Consider the following 27,409-nt stretch of genomic DNA (forward strand, 5'->3'; position numbering starts at 1 on the left):
TCGATTCCCACATGGGCCAGTGCGCTGTCAACCACAAGGTTGCCAGTTCAATTCCTCGACTCCCGCAAGGGATGGGGGGCTCTGCCCCCTGCCACTAAGATTGAACACGGCACCATGAGCTGAGCTGCCGCTGAGCTCCAAGATGGCTCAGTTGGTTGGAGCGCGTCCTCTCAAACACAAGGTTGCAGGTTTTGATTCCCACAAGGGATGGTGGTCTGTGCCCCCTGCAACTAGCAATGGCAACTGGACCTGGAGCTGAGCTGCGCCCTCCACAACTAAGACTGAAAGGACAACAACTTGACTTGGAAAAAAAAAAAAGTCCTGGAAGTACACACTCTTCCCCAATAAAGTCCTGTTCCCCTTCCCCAATAAAATCTTAAAAAAAAAAAAAAAAAAAAAAGTCAGAGCCAATTCTAATTTTAGAAGATTCCAATAACTCAAACTACTACCATGTCTTTCACATAACTGAGTAAATTTGTGAGAACTTAGGAAGGAAAGGAAAAGGAAAATGGAGAAAACAGAGGAAAAAGGGTAATTTAAAATAATCCTACTTGATTCAAATTAAAAGAAAATAACTTGTCACTCTAAATATAGTATTACTCTTTTTTCATATCACATACCTTGGTCTGTGTGACTGGCCTTGACTTGAATTTTCATCTACTCCTGGGAGACCACTGTTGGATTCAAACCTCTTTGAAGTTTCACTTTTTCTCACTAATTACGAATGAAAAAGGAGCAATAGCACAGATGATAATAATATCAAGTAATCTTATTTAAAACTTAAGCATTTAGCAGACATATAATTTTTACAAATAATGTTCATATAATCCAATGACTGACATCTTTAGCACTAAGTCATGTTATTTTTTAAGACAATGAATTATTTTCTTTATTATGAAAATGACTACATTGTTGTTTGATGAAACTTCTATTAAGCGCCTATAATACTGTTAAAATGAGAAACTGGCAGCTTTTTATAATTCTTAAATTTTATGAAGAATTATTCTTTTGACACCTCGTATCTCAACACTACTGAAAAAGAACAATCATGGTTTCTTAAAAACATTTTGCTTGTTGAGATGCCTCTCACCTTGTCTGAAATCTGATTCAGAGGAAATAATAGATGGACTTTCACTGGAGGTACTAAAGATATCGCTGTGGTAAGTTTTGTATCTTTGAATTGGTTCTAAAAGGATTAAAACAAAAACATTAGAAAGCAGACTCATTAGCTGTTCCACACAAATCAAATCAAACATGTTTACTCTTGTGAGACTAGAACATTTTATACATTGCTTCAAATTTACCAATTGTTGGCTGGCATTCAAACACAATTCCAATTTTGAGGCAGTTTGGCATACTAGTTATGAGCATGGACTTTGACACCAGATTGTGTGGGTTTGAATCTCAGCTCCACTAATTGTTAGGTGTGTGACCTTATGAAGGTAATTTAACCTTCATGTGACTCATCTTCAGTTGAAAAGAGGGTATAATAATACCATGTTTCCCCGAAAATGAAACCTAGCCAGACAATCAACTCTAAGGTGTCTTTTGGAGCAAAAATTAATATAAGACCCAGTCTTATACTATATTACATTATATTATATTATTATATTATAAGACCGGGTCTTATATTAATTTTTGCTCCAAAAGACGCATTAGAGCTGATTGTCCGGCTAGGTCTTATTTTCGGGGAAACATGGTAGTGTACACCGCAAACCTCACACAGTTGTTGTGAGCATTAAATGAATATGCACAAAGCTCTTCAAACAGAGAGGATGCTGTATAAAAATAATCATTAACAAGCAGTTTTTGAATGCTTCATATGTGTAATTCTCTGCGTTAGGTGCTATAAGCGATAGAAAATCCAAAGACACAGTCCTAAGCTCAAGTAATTTTAAATGTAGAAATGTAAAATACTTAATTCAAGACAGGGTGTTTAGTGCCAGCAGAATGAGATGTGTAAGCATGAGGTGTGGGACAGACGGTGAAGGGTTGTGCGATGTGTGCCCTGTAGGAGTGGGGGCAGGGCCCCACTAAATCTAAATTCTACTTTCTAGATGTTTCTGCCTTGCCTCTTCATACTCACCGTAGTGATCACAGATCACTATTCATCTCATGCCTGGACTACTTCATGTGTCCTGATTCCCGTTTCTGAAGTCTTGCTCATCGTGTAGCATAATTCACATTATAGACAGTGAACTTTTCAGAAACAAAAATCTGAGCATATTGCCATATTTCTTAAACTTCTTCAAACTAGAGTCTTCAAGATACAGTTTACAAGTTCCTTAGCTTGATATTCCAATTCAAAGCCTTTTATAACCTGACCTCTGACTACATTTATAGCTGTGGCTCTTGATACTGTCAAGTTACAGATTTATACGTTAGAAACAGGTGGAAAGTACAGACCTCTTTCTTCGCACACCCCAAAACATACATATATACAGTCATTTAAATAAAACTTTAAAAACTCAATGCAGGCAAAACCCTTGTTCCATGGCCTTATTGCCATCTGCTTCCCCAAATTTTGCAATCTTGTTCCAAATTTGCAAATTTATAACCCAACACATATAAACTTTTAGGTTCCTTCATGAAAGATACTCTCTCTGTTAGAAATGCTTGCCCCCCCACAACTTTTTTACCTGAATACTTTTTCTTTTTTCCTTTAAGAGAAACCTGAACTTCAACAAAAGCTTTCATGACCACCTAGAGGTGTTAGACACTGCTTCTCTGACTCTTATACTGCCTTATGCTTAACTACTGTGTTTCCCCGAAAATAAGACCCTAGCCGGACAATCAGCTCTAATACGTCTTTTGGGGCGAAAATCAATATAAGACCTGGTCTTATTTTACTATGAAACTGGGTATAATATAATATAATATAATACCAGGTCTTATATTAAGTTTTGCTCCAAAAGACGCATTAGAGCTGATTGTCCGTCCGACTAGGTCATATTTTCAGGGAAACACGGTATTTGCAACTCTTCCACTGCCTAATAATTCTCTACTTGTTTGTTTCCTCTGCCTAAATTATAAACTGTCTGACTAAAAGGATTGTCTTTTTTTGTTGTTGTTGACTTTTCTCTCAGTATTTTTAGATGTACCTATAGTACGTACCAAGTGTCTGGAGCACACTAGCACAAAATCAGTTATTTTCTGAATGAATAAGAATGGATGCATGAACAAACAGATGAATACAGTGTTACACAAAGGTCACTGATGACCTTTAAGAGGACTATTTCCATTGCACAGACAACTCAGAGTTCAAATCAGAAAGGTTTAAAGAAGGACTAGTGGTACGAAATTGAGAAAATGGATATAAACTATTCTTTCAATAAGTTTAAAGGTTTGAAAGAGGAAAAAGATTTTTTAAAAATAGATTGAATGAGTTATCAGCATCTTTTTGGCAGAGTGGAATGTCTGGGCATAATTTTAGCCAGTGGATATTAAGTCTGTATATTGGAGGAGATTGAAGTTGTAAATGATCGTGGGGAAAACAGATAAAAAAATGTGCTGAGGGAAGCAGAAGATTAAAAAAAGAATTCAACATGCATGAGGTGGATAGTTTGGCAAGGAGAATCTTTTCCTCTTAAGAGAAAGAAATGATGGACAAGGGAAAGAGTGAAAATACTAAGGGAATTCAAGATATTCATGTAAGAAAGTTGCCTTACTCCTGGTAATAAAAAGTGAATCACTTTCTGGGACCCAGTTTAGCTGGGAGCTTGAAAAGAGTAAAGAAATTCTGCTGTGAAGAATGTGGTAAGTCAGCAAAAACCACATGAAAGGTTTCATGTAGCCATGAGAGTTCAGAGTGGGCTAGAATGCATGAATTGTATTGGAACCAATCAGAATGGTTTTGTGGCTTTTTTTGGCACTAGAAAACGCAGACCATGGGAAATACCTAGAACTGAGAAGTGACATGGGATGATGGCAACAGATAATTAAAGTATGTAAGGAATTATTTTTTACATGATTGCAAATTTAAGAACAGGGACTTTACACAATGAATACTCCTTGTGCTAGTAGTTACTCAACAGAGATTGTTAAAAGAAAAAGAGATGAATGAATGAATGAATAAGTTAAATGGCATCACAGGAATCAGGCTTGTAGAACCAGGATGGAAATAATGCCTGGGAGAATTAGGAGATCATGATGAGACAAAGCTTTAAATAAATGAAAGGAGTGAATAGAAGGATAAATGACCAGCCATGGACTTGATGGAGGGAAGTTGTATATTGTTCTATGACAATGTTTACCTGGAGAAGTAGGTAAGTATAATACATAAGAAGTATAATACATGAGATTCTTCCTTTGTCCAACTCCGTATACAGCGAACATGACTATCAAAATAATACTATAATTAATCAGAAGAGTTTTGGAATTGAAAATCCATGTATTTATGTATTTTAAAAAATGATTCCATTCAACCACATGTAAATCTTATGGTAAAATAAATACGATAGTTTAAAAAAAATTCTCTGGTTTGAGATGAAAGTGATTTGACAGGATTGCAGATGTCAAACAATAGTTTTATCAAATACTGTTTAATGAACATAGTTAAATGACTACTTAAGAATAACGGCTATTTTCAACGGGCACCAAAGAATTTTTTGTATTTTTTGTTACAGAACCCCCATGCTAAAATTTTTGAGGAATTTTCCCAAGGTAACTTGATCATATTACAAACCTAGCACTGCAACGTACAGAACAGTAAAACCAACAATGCCAAAGAGAGGACCCAAATGCACAGGGTCAAGATAGTTCTATCTTACAAAGAAAAGTAGAAAGTCACAATAAGCCTGTTTTATGACTGAAGTAGAGAACTTAGATGTTATGCCATGCAATAATAATGTCACAACCCATATTAAATGAACTTTGTGTTTCATCACTATTTCTTTAAAGTGGCTGTAAGATAGTAAATAAGTTTTAATTTTAATTTCCATTCTTTGGTAGTGCTTTATAATTGTTCTTATTTTACATGCCCATATTCTCTCTCTCTCTAGCCTCCCTTCCCTTCCCTTCCTTTTTAAAGCTTACTCCGAAAACTTTTTACTTCCTGTGTTTCTTCTGTAATGTAACTTGGATGAACTCCTCTTAAAATTATAACAATAAATCATCTTTCCTTGATGATCTATTAGTCTTGCAATATTCTCAGAACTACACCTGAGGAGGGTCGGGGGAGAAAGGGAACTTATGATGCTTGACTGCTTTGTGGTTAATAGGGTACTAGCACTCCATATACATGAAAAGAATAATTAAAATGGCAGGATTATCAGGGGATAAGAAGAGATTATTTTTTCCCTATAACTGGGGTAGGGGTGGATATCTATATTAATTAAAACAGTAGGAATTTTTTTTGTGAGCTTCTTATGTGTTGGAATATATCTTTTAAACGTTCCTTTCACATAATGACACGGCAGATATAACCAGATTCAAGTTCCCAGGCAATACTGACTCCTTGGTCACACTTAAAGAGTTATAATCAGATTAAGTTCTCAGCCAAACTTTACTACTTACTCATGCTTACAAGAAAGGTTAACTCTTGTAAGTATGGGCTTTGAATTAAGTAATAAATGTCACCGTTTGGGGGATTATAAAATTACAGGTCCTTCACCAGGAGTATCTTGCATTATTATTGGTGTAAACAGAGGGCCACATTTTCCATGCTGACAGATCATTTGGGCAGGAACATTTATTGGCTTTCTGAGATGACCTGCATAAAGGCATCCTACAGACACTAACGAGATAGAGAACAGCTGTCCTCCTCTGTTCTGGTCTGCAGAAGGGTACTCCCTAATTTTCCATAAGCTGTCCTAACATTATTAACAACTTTTCTTTTTGACGGATCCAGACACCACAAATGTTTTCTATCTATATTCAAATGTATAATATTAGCACATTAGATTTGGTCCAGATCCTAGAAATGTGGTATTAACGGAATGATTTAGAAAACAACAACAACAACTTTTTATTATGAAAACTTCAAACAGACAAGAAAACAGAGCACATTAAGACCTCATGCACCCACATCCCAGCATCAACAAAATCTAGTGATGTTATTTTAATTAGAGAGTGTCGGACTATTTTTTTTTAAACAAAGAGATGTTCCTAAGAATTTATATAATATGACAAAGTTTTCTGAATGCTGAAATTCTTGAATTCTTGAATGGACCTATCAAAAATATTCAAATACACACTTTATAAAACACACATGTGGCTGCTTTCATTGCAATGTTAAAACTGTAATAATAAAAATTTAAGCTTTCACTATTAACAATTGTAAGACTGAATTTGCCTTTTGTTGGATGAAATTAGATTCAATATCTAGTTTGTTTGTTGGCAAATTTCTTTTTTCAGCTAGTAAATATTTAAATGAAGCCTACATTGTACAAATCAGTGTACTAGGGCCCATTTAGGGTCACAAAGAGTCCTTACTCACTAGACAATTTCCTTCTCTGACTTCCTATGAGTACATAGTTTGCTGATGTGGAAAATGAATTTGTAGTCAAGAATCCTAGTGTAGAAATACTAATGAGTGCAAAAAACAAATGGGAGAAGAAAATAAAATCAGCCTGCACACATGTCACCAAATGAGAAGCATCAAATAGGGTGTGTGTGAATATATGTATATAAACATATAAAACATATAGGAATACATTCTCTCTAAAATACATTCTGCAGATAGTGGTGAGAAAATGAAAAGAACAGGAACTACAGAAGAAGGGCTTAAAGAATTAACATTTAGAGAGAAGTCTAGTTATAGAGACTTCATAATCATACATACTCTGACATTTGAAGATATCTTTTAATTTCTAGTACTATTTTACCATAACTCAGAGTATACTAATTTTTTTTTTTTTTTTTTGGTGAGACTACAAGGTATAAAAACCTGAGAAACATTTTATTATGCTTTAACGGTGATCTGATTTTCTAAACAAAATTCACTCTTACTCTAATATCATATTGACTCCACTTACACAGTAACAATAAAAAGCAGCTTTTCAATAGGTTAGAATATTTGGTCATATGTTCTTGGCAACTAAGAGTCACAATTTCCACCACCATTTAACATACTTAACACTTTAAACACATAAAGTTGTGGCACGTGATCATGAATGCTATAATGGTTTTAATAGTTAGGAGATTATGAAGATTTGCATGGTATTCTGAGTTTACATAAAATTATTTCAGATAAAATATTCAAATCTACAATCTCCACATTAAAAAAAAATCTAAGTCAGCACAAACTGTAATCTAAAAACACAATTTACAAATGACACACATTCAAGTTCAGACAAACACCACGTAGAAAGTAAGACTCAGCCAATTGCAACATCAGGAATTAAATAACCACTTTAAGGTTGGTATTTCTTTACCTTTAAATAAATGACTCAAATTACAGATACAAGTTTCAGAGAGAAATGCACAAAATGACTGGTTTCGTAGCTGAGAACTATAAATTTTAAAAACCCTGCATTGTTAAGGTTATGGACCCTAACAAATAAAATATTTCAATTTTCAAATAGAGCAGAGAAAAATAATAACATTATGTATTCATGTATGAAGTGTTCTTCTCTATGTTTTCTTTTCAAGGGATTAATCTCTGGAGATTATATGTTGCACTTTTTATATGTTCACTGGAGTCCACCGCATTCTGTATTATACCATGCTGCATGATATAGGAATAGAATATATTCTAAAATCCCATGAGAGCTACACATGATCAATAAAAATTTTAACCAGTAACAGAACTCATGCAAGTATGAATACATATAAATGAGGAAGAATATATATGGAGAAATGCTTAGTGAACCATAAATTAATTTAAAGATATAAAATTTGTGCAGAGGAGGAATGGCACAAAGAATGAATCATCTGCAATTCCCTCTGTGGGGGTCCTGTGTAATGTACTAGCACAAATCTGGGCTATGACTTGCACCTGGACTGGCTGTACCACTCTTCTAGCATCTTCTAGGATCCTCTGGATCCTCTGTTAGGACTTCCCCAGCCCTTCTAAAGCTCTCAAGTAGTACAGTTCTAAAGGAAATTGATCACATTTGCTGTTGGTTGGTTAGGCTATGACTGACAAAATATTGCGATATTCAGCGTAGGTTGAAAATTATGAGTATCTGTTAGAATAGGCCAAATAACTGATGTCTACAACAGGAGAAACAAGCTTTTCAAAACAAGTGATTTCAGTGAAAAACATAGGCCATCATCCTAAACTGGGAAGGTGAGAGAAAGCTTCCTGAACCATGCAATGCCTAAAAGCTTTGATAGTCTTAAGGCAGAAAGCTGCAGGAATAAAGATATGGAAATATAACATGGCCTGCATGAATGGAGGGAAGGAGGGAGAGACACAGACAGAGAATGTGTACCTAGTGTTGGAGTGAGGTGTGAGATGGGACATGCTACAGGGAGACACGGAGACATACAGTTGTGGAGAGCCTCAAATATGATCTAAGGAGCTAGAATTTTATCCTGAGCGGATGATAGGAAGTTATTAAGCGACTGAAGGCAGAGAAGAAATGTGTTCAAATTTGCATGGCAGGGAAATGGAGGACAAATTGTAACTGTGAGATCAATTTAGAAAGCTATCTCCATGGTCCATGAACATTAGAAGGAATTGACTGGGTCTACGGCCATACCACCCTGAACGCGCCCGATCTCGTCTGATCTCAGAAGGAATTGACTGGGATGGATTTAAGAAATATTTTGGAGATTAAAATTGGTGGGTCTTAAAAACTGCAATGATACTCATTGCTAGTAAGATCCATTTTAAATCTTTATTAAAACATATCAATCCATGCTTCTGAGAAGGTGTCTGTGTCAAAGCCAAATTGGGTTTACGTTAACTGTGTATGAGTTTGATTTAAATTAGGTCACTAGTTTCTGATAAAGTAGCCTGTGATTTCTGTGGACTCCGAAATTAATATTTTCTTACTATGAATAGAGACAATGAAATATTTGTACTGGTTTCATCTTTAACTTTCCTTACTGCTTACAAATGAAATTTCATTTTTTCTACTTGCATAAATCAAAATGAGAAATGTCTCTTCTCAGCTGTATTTTAACTAAAGAAAAAGCAACTCCCCTTTCCCCCCACCTCTGCTCAAACCAATCTTGCTCAATTGAAGATTAGTATTTTATACTGGACTAACTTTACATGAGAATGGTCTGAAGCTGCACTATTGTAATGTAGTAGCCACTAGCCACATGAAGCTATGTATTAAGTTGGTGCAAAAGTAATTGCGGTTTAAAAGGTTAAAAATTGCAAAAACCGCAATTACTTTTGCACCAACCTAGTAAGTTTAAATATTCATTTCCTCAGTTGCACTAGCCAAAATGTAACACTCAATAGTCACATGTGGCTTATAACTACTGAGTTGGACTTTGTAGAGATATAACACACCCTCCATTGAAGAAGTTCTATTGGATAATGCTGGTCTAAAATAGGGATCTTTTTACAATTCAGCCCTGGAAACATAGTAGGCACTTGATTCTTTCTGGCTAAAATGTTCAATCCATCTATAAAAGCGTGCTCTTCAGAGATTTGAAATATATTTTCAACTTAGTAGCATAATAATAAAGTCATTAATACCTGAAGTACATGTGCTATCTGACCAATACCACATAAAATCCCTGCTTATTTATATTTACTTCTGTGGAACTAATAGGAGTGAAACAGAAACTGAGTATTAAAATTATTTAATTTAGTTCTGGGAGTAATCCAGATAACAATCATATCATTTTTAATTATTCTATTCAAAGGGAAATAAATGGGAGACATAAAAACTGAATAGTTCATCTTGACCAGTTTTGGATTTTAGAAAAGGGAGGTAAGTTTTGAAAAAAAATTCATTTCCATAAAATGTTTCTAAAAGTATCTTACATGATAAACCCATCCCTTGCTTTCCTGACATGTAGCTATAAAAATGTATGAACTTTTAAATAAAATCTTCTCACACAAACGAAACATTAAGGTGTTTCAATAATGAGAACAGGCTCACATACTTGAGTGTTTACATATTCCAGTTGCACAACAGAGTTTAAGCTGTATTCACAGGGCAATCACAGAAAGCAAAACTCGGCTAGACCAGCGGTCACAGCATTGAAAGAAAGGAAACAATTATTTAATTTTGATATATAGTAGATTGACTTAAAACTCCCTAAATAAGTCACGTTTAACCAGTCACTTTTGTAGGAGTAATTATATCTGTTCTTCTCCCTTTCCCTTCTAGTATATTATACAGAATGCCGAGGAGTTTTGACTGTTGGAAACAGAATACTATTTATGGTCCCCACCCAGGGTGTGGAGTGCTGTTCATACTATACTCACAGTACTGGTTCCAAGTCAATCTCTCACAATCAGGAATGTGCTGCCAACCCACGGAGCAATGGATACGGGGTGTGTGGTAATTACTTCACAAGAGAGATGGCAACAAATACTCCTATTAGAAAACAGACAATTTCTCAGATGCTAAGATGAAGTACAGAGAGGTGGAAAAGAAAATACTGGGAACAGGAAGAAATGAAAAGAGCAGAATAGGACAGTCCTATGCTGAGGTGAAAAAAGTGAAATGAAAAGAATAAAGCTATTTTTCCCTGTATGAAGGCAAAGAAAGGCCTTTCTGTGTGGATTTTGGATGTCTGAAACTCAGTTAAAAAACAATAATAAGGGGGCAGCCGGTTAGCTCAGTTGGTTAGTGTGGTGCTCTTTTTTTTGGGGGGTGGGGGAGGATATTAGGGAACAGTGTGCCTCTCCAGGGCCCGTCAGCTCCAAGTCATTATGCTTCAATCTAGTTGTGGAGGGCGCAGGCCAGCCCCAATGCCAGTCGCTGTTTTCAATCTTTAGTTGCAGGGGGCACAGCCCACCATCCCATGCGGGTGTCGAACCAGCAACCTTGTTGAGAGCTTGCGCTCTAACTAACTGAGTCATCTGGCTGTCCCTCCGGCAGCTCAACGGCAGCTTGTTTGGCTTCAATCTAGTTGTGGAGGGTGCAGCTCACTGGCCCATGTGGGAATCGAACCCGCAACCCTGTTGTTCAGAGCTCACGCTCTTAACCAACTGAGCCATCCAGACACCCCAGAGTGTAGTGCTCTTACAAACAGTGTTGCCAGTTTGATCCCCACATGGGCCACTGTGAGCTGTGGCCTCCACAACTAGATTGAAACAACTGCTTGACTTGGAGCTGATGGGTCCTGGAAAAACACACTTAAATAAATTAAAAAGTTTTAAAAAACAAAACCAAACAAAAAAAATAACAATAATAAAACAAAGAAGACTTAAAAAAAATTAAGCAATAAAATAGGCATTAAATTTTAAAACTAGTTTTCACAAGAAAAACCTGTTATGTTTCTTCCTGCCCCGTCCCTACTGCTTTATGTATGTAGAGAATTACCAGAAAGGTTAAGTGTTAACATAATAATCATAGTAATAATCTTATATTAATAATTTTTAAACTTCAACTAGTTTCTTTCTTGGGATCTTTTTGGTTCTTAACTTTCCTATTTAGTTCCCAAAGAAATCAGAGCACTTAGTGCCAACCACCGTGTTTTTGATAGTTTACTGCCTTATCTTGTCAGCTACAGGATAACCATCTTACAGATCCTTCCTTAGTAAAGCCCCAACAAAACACTATCTACCACAGAGCATGTGACACAGAGCTCCATCTTAACCCCCATCTAGTGTGGTTTACTATAGAAAGAACCCAAAGTGCCTCAGTTTGAGCCTTTCTTTCATAACACTATTTTGTTTTATTGTATTACAAAATTACATAACTTTATTAGATTTGGAAAAGACTGAAGGGGTTTGTTAGGCGGTTAGTTGAATGTCCAACTTCCCAGGCAGTAAAAAAGTTTTCCTGACAATATATCTGTAATATACGTGGTTTCTGCTTGAAATCAGAATAGCAGTGGAAAAAATCTTATTCTGGGGCTCAAGAGACCTAGATTCTAAATACAACTCTGTTATGAATTATGCATCTCCTTTGGCAAACTAGTTTACTCTGGTCCTCTGAAATTGAGATATTTGGTGTAAATGGTATCCATTTCCCTTCCAGTACCAAACTCCATGATTTTAAGGTCTGGTCTCCCTGTGCTGTTCGCTGGTTGATGTTTTTAGCAGAGGAGATGTTGTGCAGGCAATTTAGATAAAGGCTTCTTTCAAGAGGATGAGGCCTGGGCTAAGGAAAGGGCTATATGAGTCCATCTGAGATTGAAGGGCTATATATCTATCTTTTCTATTAGTTCAATGAACCTCCTTGAACATGTGCAAGGACAAATAGAAATTTACCAATTTCTTTTCTTCTGATTGTTACATTAACCCAATCAATACTGGAACACATCTTTTTTAAAAATTAGGAAGTAATATGTGGTGGGAAATCCTTAGGCTGGAATGCTGAAGTTTGTGATGGAAATCTGCAATCTCCCATAATGATGAAAATTCTATCATTACCTAGTTATGTAATATTGGGTATGTTAGTTAATTTTCAGAAGCCCAAGAACGTGTGCTCTAAGGCTTCTTCTAATTCTAAAATTGCTGATACCCAGCAGCAACTGCCAAATTTAAAGATCACAAAAATTGCACAGAGCATTAGTAATATTTTTAAATGATTTAAAACAAGAATATTTTAAAAGAAAGAAATGTGTATAAGAAAATGTATACATTAGTAACATCCACTGTTCTGCTTGATTTATCACACTGAAAAGGGATCTGGGGAGCCTACTTTTCACAAGAATTAAATGAGATAAATGGTATTTATATTATTTTCTAGTCTCTTTTCTTCTTTGTATACTAGCTAAAATCTTCTATTAGCAATCTGCACTTTTGTTTGCACAGCTAACATAAATTATCTCACCTTTAGAAAATGACAGCACAGCATAAAACCAACAAATTACTCAACTAAATAACTAATAAGAATTATTGCTTTTGAATTCCAAACATCAAACATTCTTTTTAAATAATGCTTTTAGTCTAAAGCAAATATAATTTATTACTACTTGCAAGCTACTATATAATAATGGAGTTTATTTAAGGCGGTGTAAGCATTTTCCATAATAAACCAACATTTCAAGGTATTTATTTAACTTGGTTATAAAATAAACTCTGGGAAAAAAATGAGTATGTTCTTTGTGGGAGCAAATGCTTTTGAAAACTCTTTAATAGCACAGAAAGATTTCAGAATGGAAATTGTCCTGTGTCAAACAATTCAAAGCACATTTTATTTTTAAAAAGAAATTTTTTTCTCTTCTTGTATCTCTTGTAATGAACCTAAAATTTCTAAATATGGAAATTGTTTCATAACAAGTTACCGTTTTTAACAAATGAGGATCTACAAAGATTATATATTATCTTTGCATATATATATATACATAATATGTATATAGTATGTATATATATATATAATATACAGAGGGTGCCAAGAAAAGTGTACACCTTTTAAGAAAGGAAAACTGTATTAAAATTATAATACTCAATATATACCGATAACAAAAGATGAATACAAGTCACGTTTGACTTCTGCAATTACAAGAGGTGCTCAAAGTGGTTACCATCAGTATCTAGACACTTCTGATTATGGCGAACGACCGCTTGAGCAACATTGACCAAAGTGCCCACTTGTATAGATTGTTTGGGCACCCCAGGTATGTGTGTATGTGCATGCGTGTGTGTATATGCACATGCGCTTGCACGTGGGAGCGATTTAGTCTATTTGAGTTTCCTTAACTCACATGCATACACACATTACCTGAGAAAATAAAAGGCAGATATGCAAATATGCAAACTAGGACATAATTTGGCTTAATATTCACTTTTATAGGTAATCAAAACATCACCTATTAAAACAAAATATATTAAATAGACCATTGTAGCAAAATTTAACAGATTACATATATTTTCATTGATGCTTGAGACTATAAAGAGACTGAACTAAGCATATTTAGTAGGGATGACTTTGTGGAAGCAGTGTATTTTGAATGGGGTTTTGGTGGAAGGGAGAAGAGAAATTGATAGAGAAGTAAGACTAACCTGGGTAAAAGGTTTGGCAGTGGAAATAAGACTTGTGGAATGGTTTAGTAACCCTTCTTTATTTCAAGACACAATTGTAAATATTTTAATTCAATTCTCTCTCAAACACACAAAATTACTAACCTTCTACATTCATGGCTTCTCTCAGAACCTGAAGTTTCTTTTGTCTCTCTCGGATTCGGTCCAAAGCACTTGATATTGCTGAGGAGCTGGGCAATTCTCGCATGTGAAATGTAGGATCCATCTTCTGAGGGCCAAAGATATCCAAGGCTATGCTTCCATCTGAGTATCTTCCTTCCTTTTTCCTAGGAGTCGTTGAAGTCCGCACTGTTACTGCCTCAGGGAGACAGTGTCGGTATCTGCCAGTCTCCCCAGAAGGGAAATCTCTGTCAGTTGTGCAAAGCAAGTCCATGGATGAAGCCCATATCTTCTTCTTGGGAAGCACATCAATGCCAGGGATAGCTTTTTTTTCTGGGTCACTAGTTTTGAACTGGTAAGGAGAGCAGGCATTTTCAGAATCTTCAAGTCCAGAATTATGATCTGATGAAATGTCCTTGAAATAATCTTCCTCATCTTGTGTGTCTCTGATGGACAGAAATCCCATAGATTTACTAAGCCCTTTGTTAAGAAAGGTCTGATGAGAGAATGGAGACTTGTGTATGTCTAGTACATCAGAAGTAGAGCTTCTTCCTGGAATGATAAGAATCTATCATGTATGCATAAGTTTTAGAAAATAACTGGAATGTAACCTTACTATTGACAATGAAAGTGGTAGCAATTTTCTAAATTCTGCAAACGGAGGATCAAAGATGGAATAGAATGGTGGTGGTGGTGGTGGTGATGATGGAAGTGAAAAAAGATGCTATGTTTGTATAACTTTTCATAGTCCAATGTTTCTTAGCTAATGAAATCAATAATATTTTCAACTTACTTTTTTGAGTAGTATCATTTTATATTCATCAACGGTGAATTATTGGATTTAAAAAATTGATAAAAATTCTGACACTATTCAGTTTGGGAAGATGTTAATTATCTATGAAATGATTTGGGGTAATAACAGAATAAATAGTTAACTCCTTCAACTTCTAACGGTATAATTCAAACATGTATTACTTCTATATAAAGCCCTGGTATTTTCTGGTCATTTACATAAATATGTTTAAAGAAACAAAGAATTCTTGTATATTCTGGATGGAAAAAAGAGTGTTGCATTTGGAATTTGTAAGTATCAAAGTTTAATTACAATTAGATATATTTTCAGAAAATTTGAATGTGTTTGAAATCCAGATAATTTAATTGTGTGTAAATTATGTAAAAAACCTAATTTTTTTCATGAACTAACATAGTTTTTCCCCTCAAACATTATGTATCAATATTTGTCAGCTGGAATAAAGTACCAATTCTTATTTATTCTTTAGTCCTTGATGTAGTTAAAATCAGTAAGCTGTTCTAAGTTTTTTTTAGAATACCCAACCACAAATTAATTTTTTGAATGCATAGTTCAACAACAAAAAAATGATATATATGACTTGGTTATTAAAAAAAAACACACAGAAGAAAGACTACTTTATAGTTACTAACCCAATAGCCCATAAACACTGAAGATTTTCTGTGTGGCCTTCTGTGATTCCTCCATGATTACCTTTTTGCTATGTATACAATATAAAGTAACGACTAAAACCTTTCTAGAAATAATAAATTGCTTATTAATTCATCTGAAGAAGTCAATAGCCTCTTTAGGGTAACGCTTTAAGCTTTAATTCCCTGATCACAAAATTCACCTTAAAAATCTTAGAAAGTGAATTCATTTCAGAACGCCAACAAGTAACTTGCTTACTTGAGGATTAGATTCAAACGTTTTGCTTTTCTTGCAACTCATCCTTCCCTAAACATGGATTCAGTTAAGTGCAAAAAAGGATAACAATATTTGGGACATGTCATGTAAAGAATACTGAGAAACATACCACACCACATCCAGACACACAGATTGTCACAGACTCCAGTTTCTAACCTAATTTAAAAATTATGAACAGAAGTCTATGTTGCAGTATTTTAGGGATAAATTATATTCTTAAACAAACTACATATTGAAACTCATTAATTTAAAATTTTATTATAAAATAGAAACATATTCTTGAAAAATGATGGAATACATTAGATAAAAAATAAGAATTGAAAGGATTTAAGGATCATACAACCATAGATACACTCAACAATCTCCTCTTTAACTACTTTGACTATCAGCAAGTAGTCACAACTTGGAGAAAATCAAATAAGTAATTATTTTGGCAACACCATAAATTCATGGTCAACCACTGTGGACAGTTAACATCATGAGTTAACTGTAAATTCACTCAATTTCCACAATGACTGCTGCATTTTTCCTCCTTCAAATTTCTCACCTTCACTCCCTCTTCTCTTTTACCTGACGATCTTGTCTCATATTCCACCAAGAAAATAGAAGCTATCAGAAGAGAGCATTCCATTTGTCCATGACTAATTCTACACATCTACCCAGGTCTGCAAATCTTTTTCCTGTTGTCTCAAAGGATGAACGCCAATTCCCAACACGTGTTCAATTCCTCCCTCCTTTAACGTTATCAAAGATTTTACTTTTTTGGTTAACTTCTGCCCTCTCTGCTTATATCTTTATTACACCCCCTTTCTATTGAGTCATTCTCATTAGTATAAAAACATGCTTTAATATCCTCATAATAAAAACGAAACTAAACAAAGCTTGTCCCTATGTTATTCTATGTTACAGTATTTCCCTTTAGTCATTACATTTCCCTATAATTACTGTTGTCTCCAATTTCTCAGTTTCCATTAATTATTCTACCTACTTTAGTTAACTTCCAACTCCTCCACACGCTGGCAACTCTCCTCATGTATCACTAATGACCTCCATATTGCCAAATATAATGGGCACTTTTGTATCCATATCTTACTTACCACTCAGCAACAACATTCGTTGTTCACAATCCCTTAATGAATCACTTTTCTCTCATTACAAGTCTGGGTTCCCCCTCCTCCTCCTCAGACTGCTCATTCTTACTCTTTTATTTTTTCCTCTTCCTCTACTGGATATGCAAATGTTGGATTTCCTCAGATACCAGAGAACCCTATCTTTTCACTTTTTCCTTAAAGAATTTCATCTATTAACAAGGCTATGTACTGACAATTCCCAAATTTATATTCTCAGCACTGACCTCTTCTGAGAGCTCCAATCTTATATAATTGGAACTGCTACTAGTATATCTCAGAACACCTCAAATTGAACATGCTTAAAACTAATCCGTTACTTCCTGCATCTAGAGATGTCCATTCTACCCTAGTCTTTCCAATTTCAGTAAGTGGCCCAATGCTCAAATAACTGCTCAAAACAGAAATATGGGCACCATCCTGAAATCCTTCATCTTCCTTATTCCCCATAACAAATAGATCAGAGTGTGCTGGCTATTAAAATCTCAAAGCCCAACTAGAGGTAGACAAAATATGTATAGTATCACATATAGCAATATAGTACGATGGTTGTTTCATGTTGCTAAAGTACTAGCAGAAAAAAATTCACTAATCTGAAAACTTAAAAATGAGAGTTTAAATAAATAATCTGGCCATACGAATGAGGAGAAACATGGAATTCTAAGCTCATTTATTAGATGCTATGTCTCTAGACCAGTAAAAACAATGTAGTGTTGTAAACCAGTGCCACTTAATAACAGTATTTAAGACTAAATAAAATGCAATTTCTTCAACTGCTTTCCAGATATTTCTAAACCCGACGCAGGCCATTAAAATTATTTTTATCTGACAGGCAATATATAGCACTGAAATCATTAATTAAGTACATCTGATGGCTGTGCTCATTACACATTTTGATCACAGGAAATTAAACTAATGTTGTTTCTGAAAGCAATGCCATTGGAGCTACTCTTAAAAGATTTCAGATGGAAACTTCTTTGATATTTCCCCATCCTGGTATAGTAGCTCCTTCCACAATACTCACAGAGCAAGCTGGATCTGTATTGGGACATTTCTTTCACTGTATTAAAATGATCCATTATATTATATATCCATCATCACTCCTACTCATTTCCCCACCCTTGCCCCCAACTGGAACAGTAACATAAGGACCATTTCTTATTTGTTTTTGTATTTCCAGTTCTTGATAAAAGAGATTTCAAAAGAATGCTTGTAGAATGGATTGATTACATAACTTTTTGAAACATTTTAAAGCCAATTTAGGTCGCATAATCCACCAGAAAAATTACTGTCAAAAAACCTGGCTTTAAATTCTAGCTTTACCATTCAATCTACGAGCTTGGACAAGCCACTTAATTTCCATGTTTCCCACTTACTTCATCTACAAAAATGTGGATATAATTTGTTATGCCTTCTTCTTAGACATGAAAGGATAAATGAACTAACCCGTATGAACTATTATGAGCTCTTCTGACCAAGAGCAACATAAAATAATAAATTTTGCCTCCTTTTTGTTTCTGCTTTATTTTCCACAGCATATAACTATGCACTGAGGGAGAATATGAAAGTTCTTTTGAGAGGAAATCATGAAACCAGAAATCAAAATATTTCCTATAAAAGTTTTAGGTTTACTCTAAAATTTAAAAAATAAAAATCAATTATTCAATAGAGTAAGTGGTAATTATAGGTGGATTTTCTATATCTTGAGGAGGCTCTGAGTTCAGAGAGAATTTACAAACAACATTAAATTACATACAGTTATCCAAATTTAAAATGAAACCGTAAACATTTTCCTTTTGGATACTGCAGTTTGCTAAAAACTAAACGGGGAATAAACGTTTAAGAGCTATGAATAGAAGATTTTAAGAACATAAAAAGTCTTCATAATATAACATGTTCCATTTATTTTAGTTAAGTTGAAAAAAATTCTTCCTAGTAAATTACATTGTATTTAAACTATTAATATTTTTGTTATAAATGACTAACATTATCCTCAATTGGATATTATCACTTACTTTTCCCCTTACACACAGACTCAAAAAATTCACAGCATCTCTTAGAAGCTAACTGCAGCATGACATTTCAGTATTAAAAGAGGCTCCTCGATTCCCCATCTGTTCTCACAAACGTGTTCAAGTACAATAAAAAAAGAAACATGATATTATCAATACGCCCAAGTTCTGAAGCTCTATCGTGCTGATCTGATCATGGTGTAGGTTTCCACCTTGAGCTTGGCAGGAAATGTTTGCTTTCTTTCTGCTTAGTGAAGCCTTTTTATCAGCATTGGCAGTATTAAATAACAAAGTTGGGGAAGACAGCCCACGAGTTGGGGCCTTAGCTTCTGTGACAGATCTCAGAGATAAGATGTAAGGGGGGACCTTTTAAGGTCATTTACTCATAGATGAAAAATTTTGTTAAGTTTTAGTTGAACAATCAAATCATGTAGTTACAAGGCATTATCCCTAAAATTGTTTACTTCTTTTAATCTAAATCTGTATCTCACTGCCCATCTTGACATTTTCTTTATGGAAAACTGGGGTCAGGAGCCTAATAAACTGAAGCTATCACCACATATAGGTGTTAGGTTGGTTGGCATCAAAAAGAATGCTTTACTACTAATGTAGTTTGACAAAATTGCTTTGCTGCAAGTGACCTTGGATAGTTGAGAACTGGCACTGCCCAAAAGTAATCCCAGTGTCCTAGAAGAATATTTCTTCATGAGGTAATTTTATTTTTTAAACTTAAAAGCTTTTATATTACTATATGCCACTGACTATTAGCTGCTAACTGCTTCTGTCTGGTAATGGCTATAATTAGTATATTATTTTGATTCTGTTTTTGAGATGTGGTTTTATAAATTTGTTAATGGTAAATGAAGAAAGCCCTTGAGCTCTATGGCTGAGACAGACTGAGGCGTCCTCTTCCATTACACTTGATCTAAAAAAAACCCCTTAAAAAAAACCCCCACCCTATTGTTTAAGCATAAGGACCTCTAATTTCTACTCAAAATATAAACATAAATAAAATTTGGTTTACCCTGAGTAACAAACTAATTCCTTACAAATTCTCATGAGGTTAGATATAGGAAAGATTTTATTCTTCAATAGAGATAGGATTAACAGAGAATAAAATCAGTGACAGTCTAAAGGTTTCTGTTAATTTTTTAAAGTCACTAGTGTTAATCCTAGATTATTTGTATTTGGACAGTATATAAGAACTATTAGAAAATAATACTAACTCTTTCTCGATATTATAAAAACAAATCACAAATCAAAGGCATTAATAATTTGGTTTAAAACTTCTGATATATTTGTTGTTAGAATAAGAAAATAGTTTATAAATTTGAGTCAAGATAGTTAACTACAGTTTTTCTTTTTACTTTACATAGAACTTAATGTTTAAAATAAGTTACTTAAAAAAATAAATCAGTCATATATATTTCTTTATGGAACCATTAAAAATTGTGTTACAAATGTATTATTATATCTAATACTTTTATGAAACTTTTTCATACCCATTCAATCAACAAATATTCATTAAACACCTAAAAAAACCCTAATGTACTCAACATATGAGGTTTTCCCTATGCCTACCATGTACATATGTAGTACGCTTAATTTTTACATATGACTTTTACTAAAAAATATGTCTAAATGTAAATGACAATAACTTGGTATTTAAGCTATGTTACAGAGTAGGTATAGATTCATTTCAATCTCTAATTACTACCTTTAACATATTATGTAATAATTAATGTCTGTAACAATAAGACTGAATCATTGAAAATAATATAATCTAAACTATGTTAACACTTTAGTCTTTAAAATTTGTTAAATTAAATATAGCAGAGTGGGGTGGTCTGGTGGCTCAGGCGGTTAGAGCTCCATGCTCCTGACTCCGAAGGCTGCCGGTTCAATTGCCACATGGGCCAGTGGGCTCTCAACCACAAGGTTGCCAGTTCAATTCTTCAAGTCCCACAAGGGATGGTGGGCAGCAGCCCGTGCAACTAAGATTGAACAGGGCACCTTGAACTGAGCTGCAGCTGAGCTCCAGATGGCTCAGTTGGTTGGAGCACAGCCTGACCTCAACCACAAGGTTGCCGGTTCGATTCATTCAGGGGATGGTGGGCTGCGCCCCCTGCAACTAGCAATGGCAACTAGACCTGGAGCTGAGCTGCGCCCTCCACAACTAAGACTGAAAGGACAACAACTTGAAGTTGAACTGCACTCTCCACAACTAAGATTGAAAGGACAACAACTTGACTTGGAAAAAAGTCCTGGAAGTGCACACTGTTCCCCAATAAAGTCCTGTTCCCCTTCCCTAATAAAATCTTTTATAAAAAAATATATGGCAGAGTGATCTTTTCTATAGATTCATAATTGACAGTGATAAAATTAGGTTCTCATATATGTGGGAACATTTTTTATTCTTAAAAAGAAACAAACTATCTTTAAAAATTAATAATTAATAATATAACATATTTACAAAGTCAACAAATAAACAAGCAAACAAACTTCAATTTCATAACATGGCCACTTAATTATAGTAGATGATACAGGGGAGTTCCAGAAAAAGACTAAAGAAACAACAGAAAAGAGAAACAAGGAAGCAAGGAGGAAGGAAGAGAGGGAGGGAGAGGACAGAGAGAGGGAGAAAGAGAAAGGGAGGGAGGGAGGATGGAAGGGAGAGAGAGGGACAAACTGGAAAGATGATAAATAAGAGAAATAGAAAATTGTTTCTTTTAAATCTAATGTTTCAATTATTAAAGTATTCATTATGTCCCTTGAAAAACTCTTTCAGCTTGCTATTGACATTCACCCCTAAATTTCTGCTAACTCAGTTCTAAAACAAGAGACTGACTGAAAATTTGATGAATTAACAAAGTGCTGCTATTCTTAGCACCAAGGTTCACACTATATCATATTTCAAATCCTACTATAGTTTTAAAATAAAGGGAAACAGATTTTTACCTACAAAAAAGGTGTGTGTCTATATGTGGGAACATAAGTGCATTAAGGAAACACAAGAAAGGGTTAAAAATACTTTAAATATTGCCCTGAAAGCATTGTAAAAACAAAGTTAAACAAAGTCTGCTTTCTGTTTTTGTTTGTTTTGACTTCCACTTAAACTAATAATACATATATTAGAAAAGGAATCTTATGTAACCAGAAATAAACTGATTATGTTGACGATATGAAAGCTACGACACGTTTTCAGATAAATTGTCCTTATTCACAATATGTAACACGGAAGTACCAAAACAGACATTTAACTAACTGCATCACTAGAGAATCACTCCTATGGAAACGATTTTATTGGAAGCTATTCTTTGACTTCTCAATATCAACAGTACTCTTCCTTAGGACACACTCTTCCCTCTCAGATATGAAAGTTCTGAATTCTGCAAAACATTTGGTCCAGATAATCAAGAATCTATATTTATTTTCACATTGAGAGTTTCTCATAGATTTGAAATAAGATAACTGTGCTCTGACTATCTGATTAAATTGAAAAGTTAGGCATCTTAGCTTTATAATCTGACTATATCGATTAGAATGTGCTTTATTAGAATATATTTAAGCCATCTTTACATTTACTTCTCCCCAATCACAATAAGACAATTAAGCGTTTCACTCACAAAATATGTTTAATGTTTAGATTATCATAATTATCAATATTGCTTGATGAGAGGAAAAGAGAACAAAGATAATAAAAAAAACAGAAGTACATTTATAAATAAGCCAAACCTAAAACTTAACTTTCATTTCACATTTGGAATTTCTATTCATTTCCTTTAAAAAATCAACTTAATGATTATATAGAACCCATAATTACCTAATGCTATTGGCAAATAGTAAAATCATTCTTTATCAGTTTTTATTTACTAAGCATCATATATCCTAAGACAGTATTTATAATTGCAAGTCATGAAATCAGTTGGTCATGAAATCAATTTAGTGGGTTGAGACTAATATTAAAAAAAGAAATAGAATAGAAAAAAAAAGTGGAGTAAGAATAATGTTGCTTTCTGAAACTTTAGTTTCAGTAGCATTTATGTTCATAAACGTGTTGTGTTTATGTGTTTGTTTCACTTTGCTTTAAAATGCATTTTTAATATAAAATACCACAATAAATAAATAATTGATATTATTGCTATAATAACAATATTGTAAAGGAAATGGTTTATTGTGGGAGTCTTGATTATATCAATGACATTTCTGCATAACTTTAATGGATTGACACATTAATACAGCTAGTGTTCCTGTCTGTTCCCTGCCTCTACTTTGCATAATTAGTTTTTAATTATGGTCACAATCTTGGATCACAAGATTTCAAGCCAGATAAGTCAAGGAAACAATGAAATAAGCTTAAAGCCTAAAAATTTCCGGGTGGGGGGTGGGGGGTGGGAGATGAAGATAAGGGGGATCAAATATATGGTGATGGAAGGAGAACTGACTCTGGGTGATGAACATACAATGGGATTTATAGATGATGTAATACAGAATTCTACACCTGAAATCTATGTAATTTTACTAACAATTGTCACCCCAATAAATTTAATAAAAAAAAAAAAGCCTAAAAATTTCCTATTAATATACTCTTACCTGTTGGTAATCCTTTTCCTCTCAATCGGTCTCGAATAGCCTGGCTTCGATCAGGCTTTTGTTCACTGTTACAGGAAAGTTGATCCGTCTGTACATAGGTAATCAAAAATCAAGTTTGACAAAAGAATCTCCTTTGTTTTCATGGTAATTGGCTACAGAATGACACTAGATAGACAATTTTTGGAGGGTATAGCATTAGGTAAAGACACTCCATTCCTTGGATAAGATTTACATAGCTCAGTTCTGGCCAATTCATCTTCAAGAAATAAAAGGCAAGAGACAGTTATCAAAGAGTAATCTGCTAACTATGGAACTACCTTAGCCAAATTAAAGTAGGTATAACGAGTTCAATTTGAAAACAGTTACTTGAAGTGTCCTTTTTTTTGGAATTGTTAACTACTTTCATCTCTCAAGTTAGATGATAATTTTAAAAGCATGTTAATTCTGGTATAATAAAACTTTCACCTAATTGTAACTATGCATTGAGGGTACTGATTTAAATTATTTTCAAAAATAATTTTCTAGATTTTCCCCTGCCAGTAATGGCATTTGAGAAATGGTTTAAACTAAATGGACATATGGAGGCATGACAATTAAATTTAAATAAATAGTCTTTTGTGTTCCCCTTTATAATAATATGTTTAAGAAGTCTTTAACTTTAATAACTTTTACCAAGGGTACCTGTTTAAAATAAAGCACGTCAAATTGGATCAAAGTCCATATTATAAAGGATGAAAAATTAGAATACTGGGTTTATTCAGATAATTATTAAGAGTGGAAATTTCAAGAAATAAGTGGAAGGAGAGAATGGTGAAGAGAAATTACTTAAATCTGGCACCAAGAGCACGTATACACGTCTGTTTACTCTCTCTCTCTTGCTCTCTCTCTCTCTCTCTCTCTCTCCCTCCCTAATATTCCTCCTTTTGTGAAAACTGAGTATGGATTAAAAATTTGTTTAAGGTGGTATATTCAAGGCATTATATTTTCTAGCTATAAGACTGAAATGGAAATATTTCTGAAATGATGTTATCATTTAAATTACATAAATGATACAACTCCAGATTGCACTATATTGTCAGTAACTGAAGAGATAAAGAACATCCGACATCTTTGGGAATCCCTGCATTGACACTACTGTTAATAACAGCTGTTATCATTGAGCAATTACTATAAGGCAGACACTGTCTTAAGTGCTTTCATACTTTATGTTATTTAGTCCTCAAAACAACCTCATGTGGTAGAGGTTTTTTGAGGATTGTTATCCTCTTATTACAAATAAAGGGAGAAATAACAGAGAAACTTCTAAGAACCTTGAAGCAGCTCATCACCACTGAAGCAATATGGGTGGATGACGGTATGTACTACTTTTCTTATTTTACAGGTAAGTAAAATTGAGGTAAAAAATGTTATAACATCAAACCAGTGGAAGAACCAGGACAAGTAAGCCAGCCTGCTGACTTTTACTCTATGATAATTAATTTTAGGAAAAGTAAGAATTATGGCCACTTACAATGAATTTCACACTGAGTGAAAGACGAACTCATTCTACCAGCTACTGGAGGTAACGACAGCTGCAGAGGAATGTAACAGCTAACAGCACAGACTTGGGGGTCAGACAGATCCAGGTTCCAACTGTGTCTCTGTCATTTACCATGCGTGTGGCCATGGGCAAGTTATTTAATCTTTCTGAGCCTTAGCTTCATTACTAAAATGAGGATCAAATTAAAATGATCGCTTGTAACCTGGGGTTGTTATGAACATGTGTGAAAAAGCACATAAGCGTGGCACAAATTAAACACCAGAAAAACGGTAGCTGTCAAAGAGTTACTTCTGTCCAGTGATGTCCAGGAAACTAGCAAGAGCAATGGAAAGATGAAGGGGAGCATTATTATCTCTACCTTAGTACAAATCTGCCTCTGGAAAGGCAGGCTGTCTATATACTGATTGCAGTTGACCCCTCTATTCTCTCTCATTAAACAACCCCACAACACGTCCCATACCAGACTTATTGTTCCTTAAACACACCTGCTCTTTCCCGTTTCACAGCATTTATTCAAGTTCACTTCCTTCTGCCTCTTTCTGTCTAGTTCTTAGGATCTAGTTCAAAGTGCTATTTTTCTTTTCAAAGATTAATATTTCTTTTTATTAAAATTTTTTTTCCCAATTACAGTTGATATTCAGTATTATATTAGTTTCAAGTGTACAGCATAGTGGTTAGACATTTCTACAACTTACAAAGTGATCCCCCAATAAGTCTTGTGCCCACCTGGCACCATACAGTGATTACTGACAATATTCCTTATGCTGTACTTCACATGGCAGACATGGGAGGGAAAAGGAGAATGAGACTGCATGCTTGGGCGCGCTCTCTAGTGTCTCCTCTTATAAGGGCACTAATTCCCATCAGAACGGCTTCATCCTCATGATCTCATCCAACCCTAGTCACATCCCCAAGGCCCTGTCTTCAAATATCATCACACTGGGAGTTAGAGCTTCGACATGAATTTTGGGAGGACACAAAAATTCAAGTTATTAACAGGAAAAGTCAGGGAGGAGAGAAAATGGGGCAGTAGCATCATCAGATTTTTACTTTAAAGGGTCATTCTGGCTGTGGTGTGGGGACTAGATGGGGAGAGGAAGGGTAGAGTTGGGGAGCCAGTTAGGCCACAACTGGTGGAGTCCAAAGGATGGCTGTTTAGAACAGAGGGGGAGGTGGTTTAGTCAATTAGCTTTGGCCTAATCAGTGTCTCTTTGTCTTCTTCCTACCCACTCACGATGTGCTAGTCTGTAAAATTTATTTCCTTTTCACATTTTAATACTTCCTCCTAACTTTCTTATGTATATGAAGGGACCTAATGTTCTTTTCCTTCCTCCTTATAAGTTCTAGGATTCCATTTCTGGTAGGTGAGATAAAAGTTATCCACCACTCACAAATATCAAATACTCTGATCTATGAAGGAAGTGGTAAATACTTAAAACATTAACAGAGCCAGGAAATTAGTGAGACTTGTGTGCTAGAGAGTCTAAAATGCTTATAATGTGGAGTATTTTTTTTCAATTACAGTTGACATTCAATATTATTTTGTACTACTTTGAGGTGTATAGCATAGTAATTAAACATCTATAATTTGCAAAACGAGCTATTTTTCAATGTGGTCATAACTGTATCCTTTCCCCTCAAACTCTCATAGATTTGAAAATTTTACTAAGTTATTTTTTATACCTTTACATTTTATAATTAAGCAAAGGGTTGTAGAACACTTCAAATAAGAGCTCTTAGAACGTACAGCATATTTTATTCAAATTTTTATCTCCTACAGTATCTAGCACAGGTTTCATATGTTGATGAGCAATGTATAGCTACTGCAATAAACTGAAGTAAATACTAAAAGAGATAGAGATCTTTTATCTAATATTTACAATTATTGGATGGATAATAGAATTTCACGGAGAAATATTTCTTCATGGAAAGACAGAAAATATTTCCAGCAATTTTACTACCTGAGTAAAATTAGCAAACAGGACAAAAGTCTTAGAGGGGGTGTGGTATGATAGAAAGATCCCTGGATTAATAGAAAACATAAATCTCATAAGCTGCCTGAGTCTCAGGTGTCTTATTTATAAAGTGAAGGCATTAGTATAGATCAACATTTTTCAAAGGGAATTTTATATAACATTAGTATTATGAGAAGATCTGTGAAAAAAGACCCAAATAAGTTTGGGAAATATTTCACCTATTTCATGCCTCTCTCTCTTGAAGGTTATAGTAATATATATAGTCAAGTGTAATAAG

The 27,409-nt window shown here is 34.5% G+C and overlaps 1 protein-coding gene across 8 annotated transcripts in view; it reads right to left on the reverse strand.

Moving 5' to 3' along the window:
• PTPN13 (protein tyrosine phosphatase non-receptor type 13) overlaps nucleotides 1-27,409 on the reverse strand; it is a 173,121-nt gene that overhangs the window by 81,764 nt on the left and 63,948 nt on the right. For 7 of the 8 annotated variants that reach the window (XM_019731272.2, XM_019731270.2, XM_019731276.2 and 4 more), the window contains exons 6-9: nucleotides 23,617-23,704; nucleotides 14,153-14,719; nucleotides 1,091-1,186; nucleotides 621-714 (exon numbers count right to left, since the gene is read on the reverse strand). In XM_019731272.2, the coding sequence (XP_019586831.2) occupies nucleotides 621-714; nucleotides 1,091-1,186; nucleotides 14,153-14,719; nucleotides 23,617-23,704 (845 nt within the window). The remainder of the gene's footprint in view (nucleotides 1-620; nucleotides 715-1,090; nucleotides 1,187-14,152; nucleotides 14,720-23,616; nucleotides 23,705-27,409) is intronic. The other variant, XM_074323879.1, reaches the window with a different exon arrangement.

The sequence above is a fragment of the Rhinolophus sinicus genome, linkage group LG02, assembly GCF_036562045.2.
Source record: "Rhinolophus sinicus isolate RSC01 linkage group LG02, ASM3656204v1, whole genome shotgun sequence".
NCBI lineage: Eukaryota > Metazoa > Chordata > Mammalia > Chiroptera > Rhinolophidae > Rhinolophus > Rhinolophus sinicus.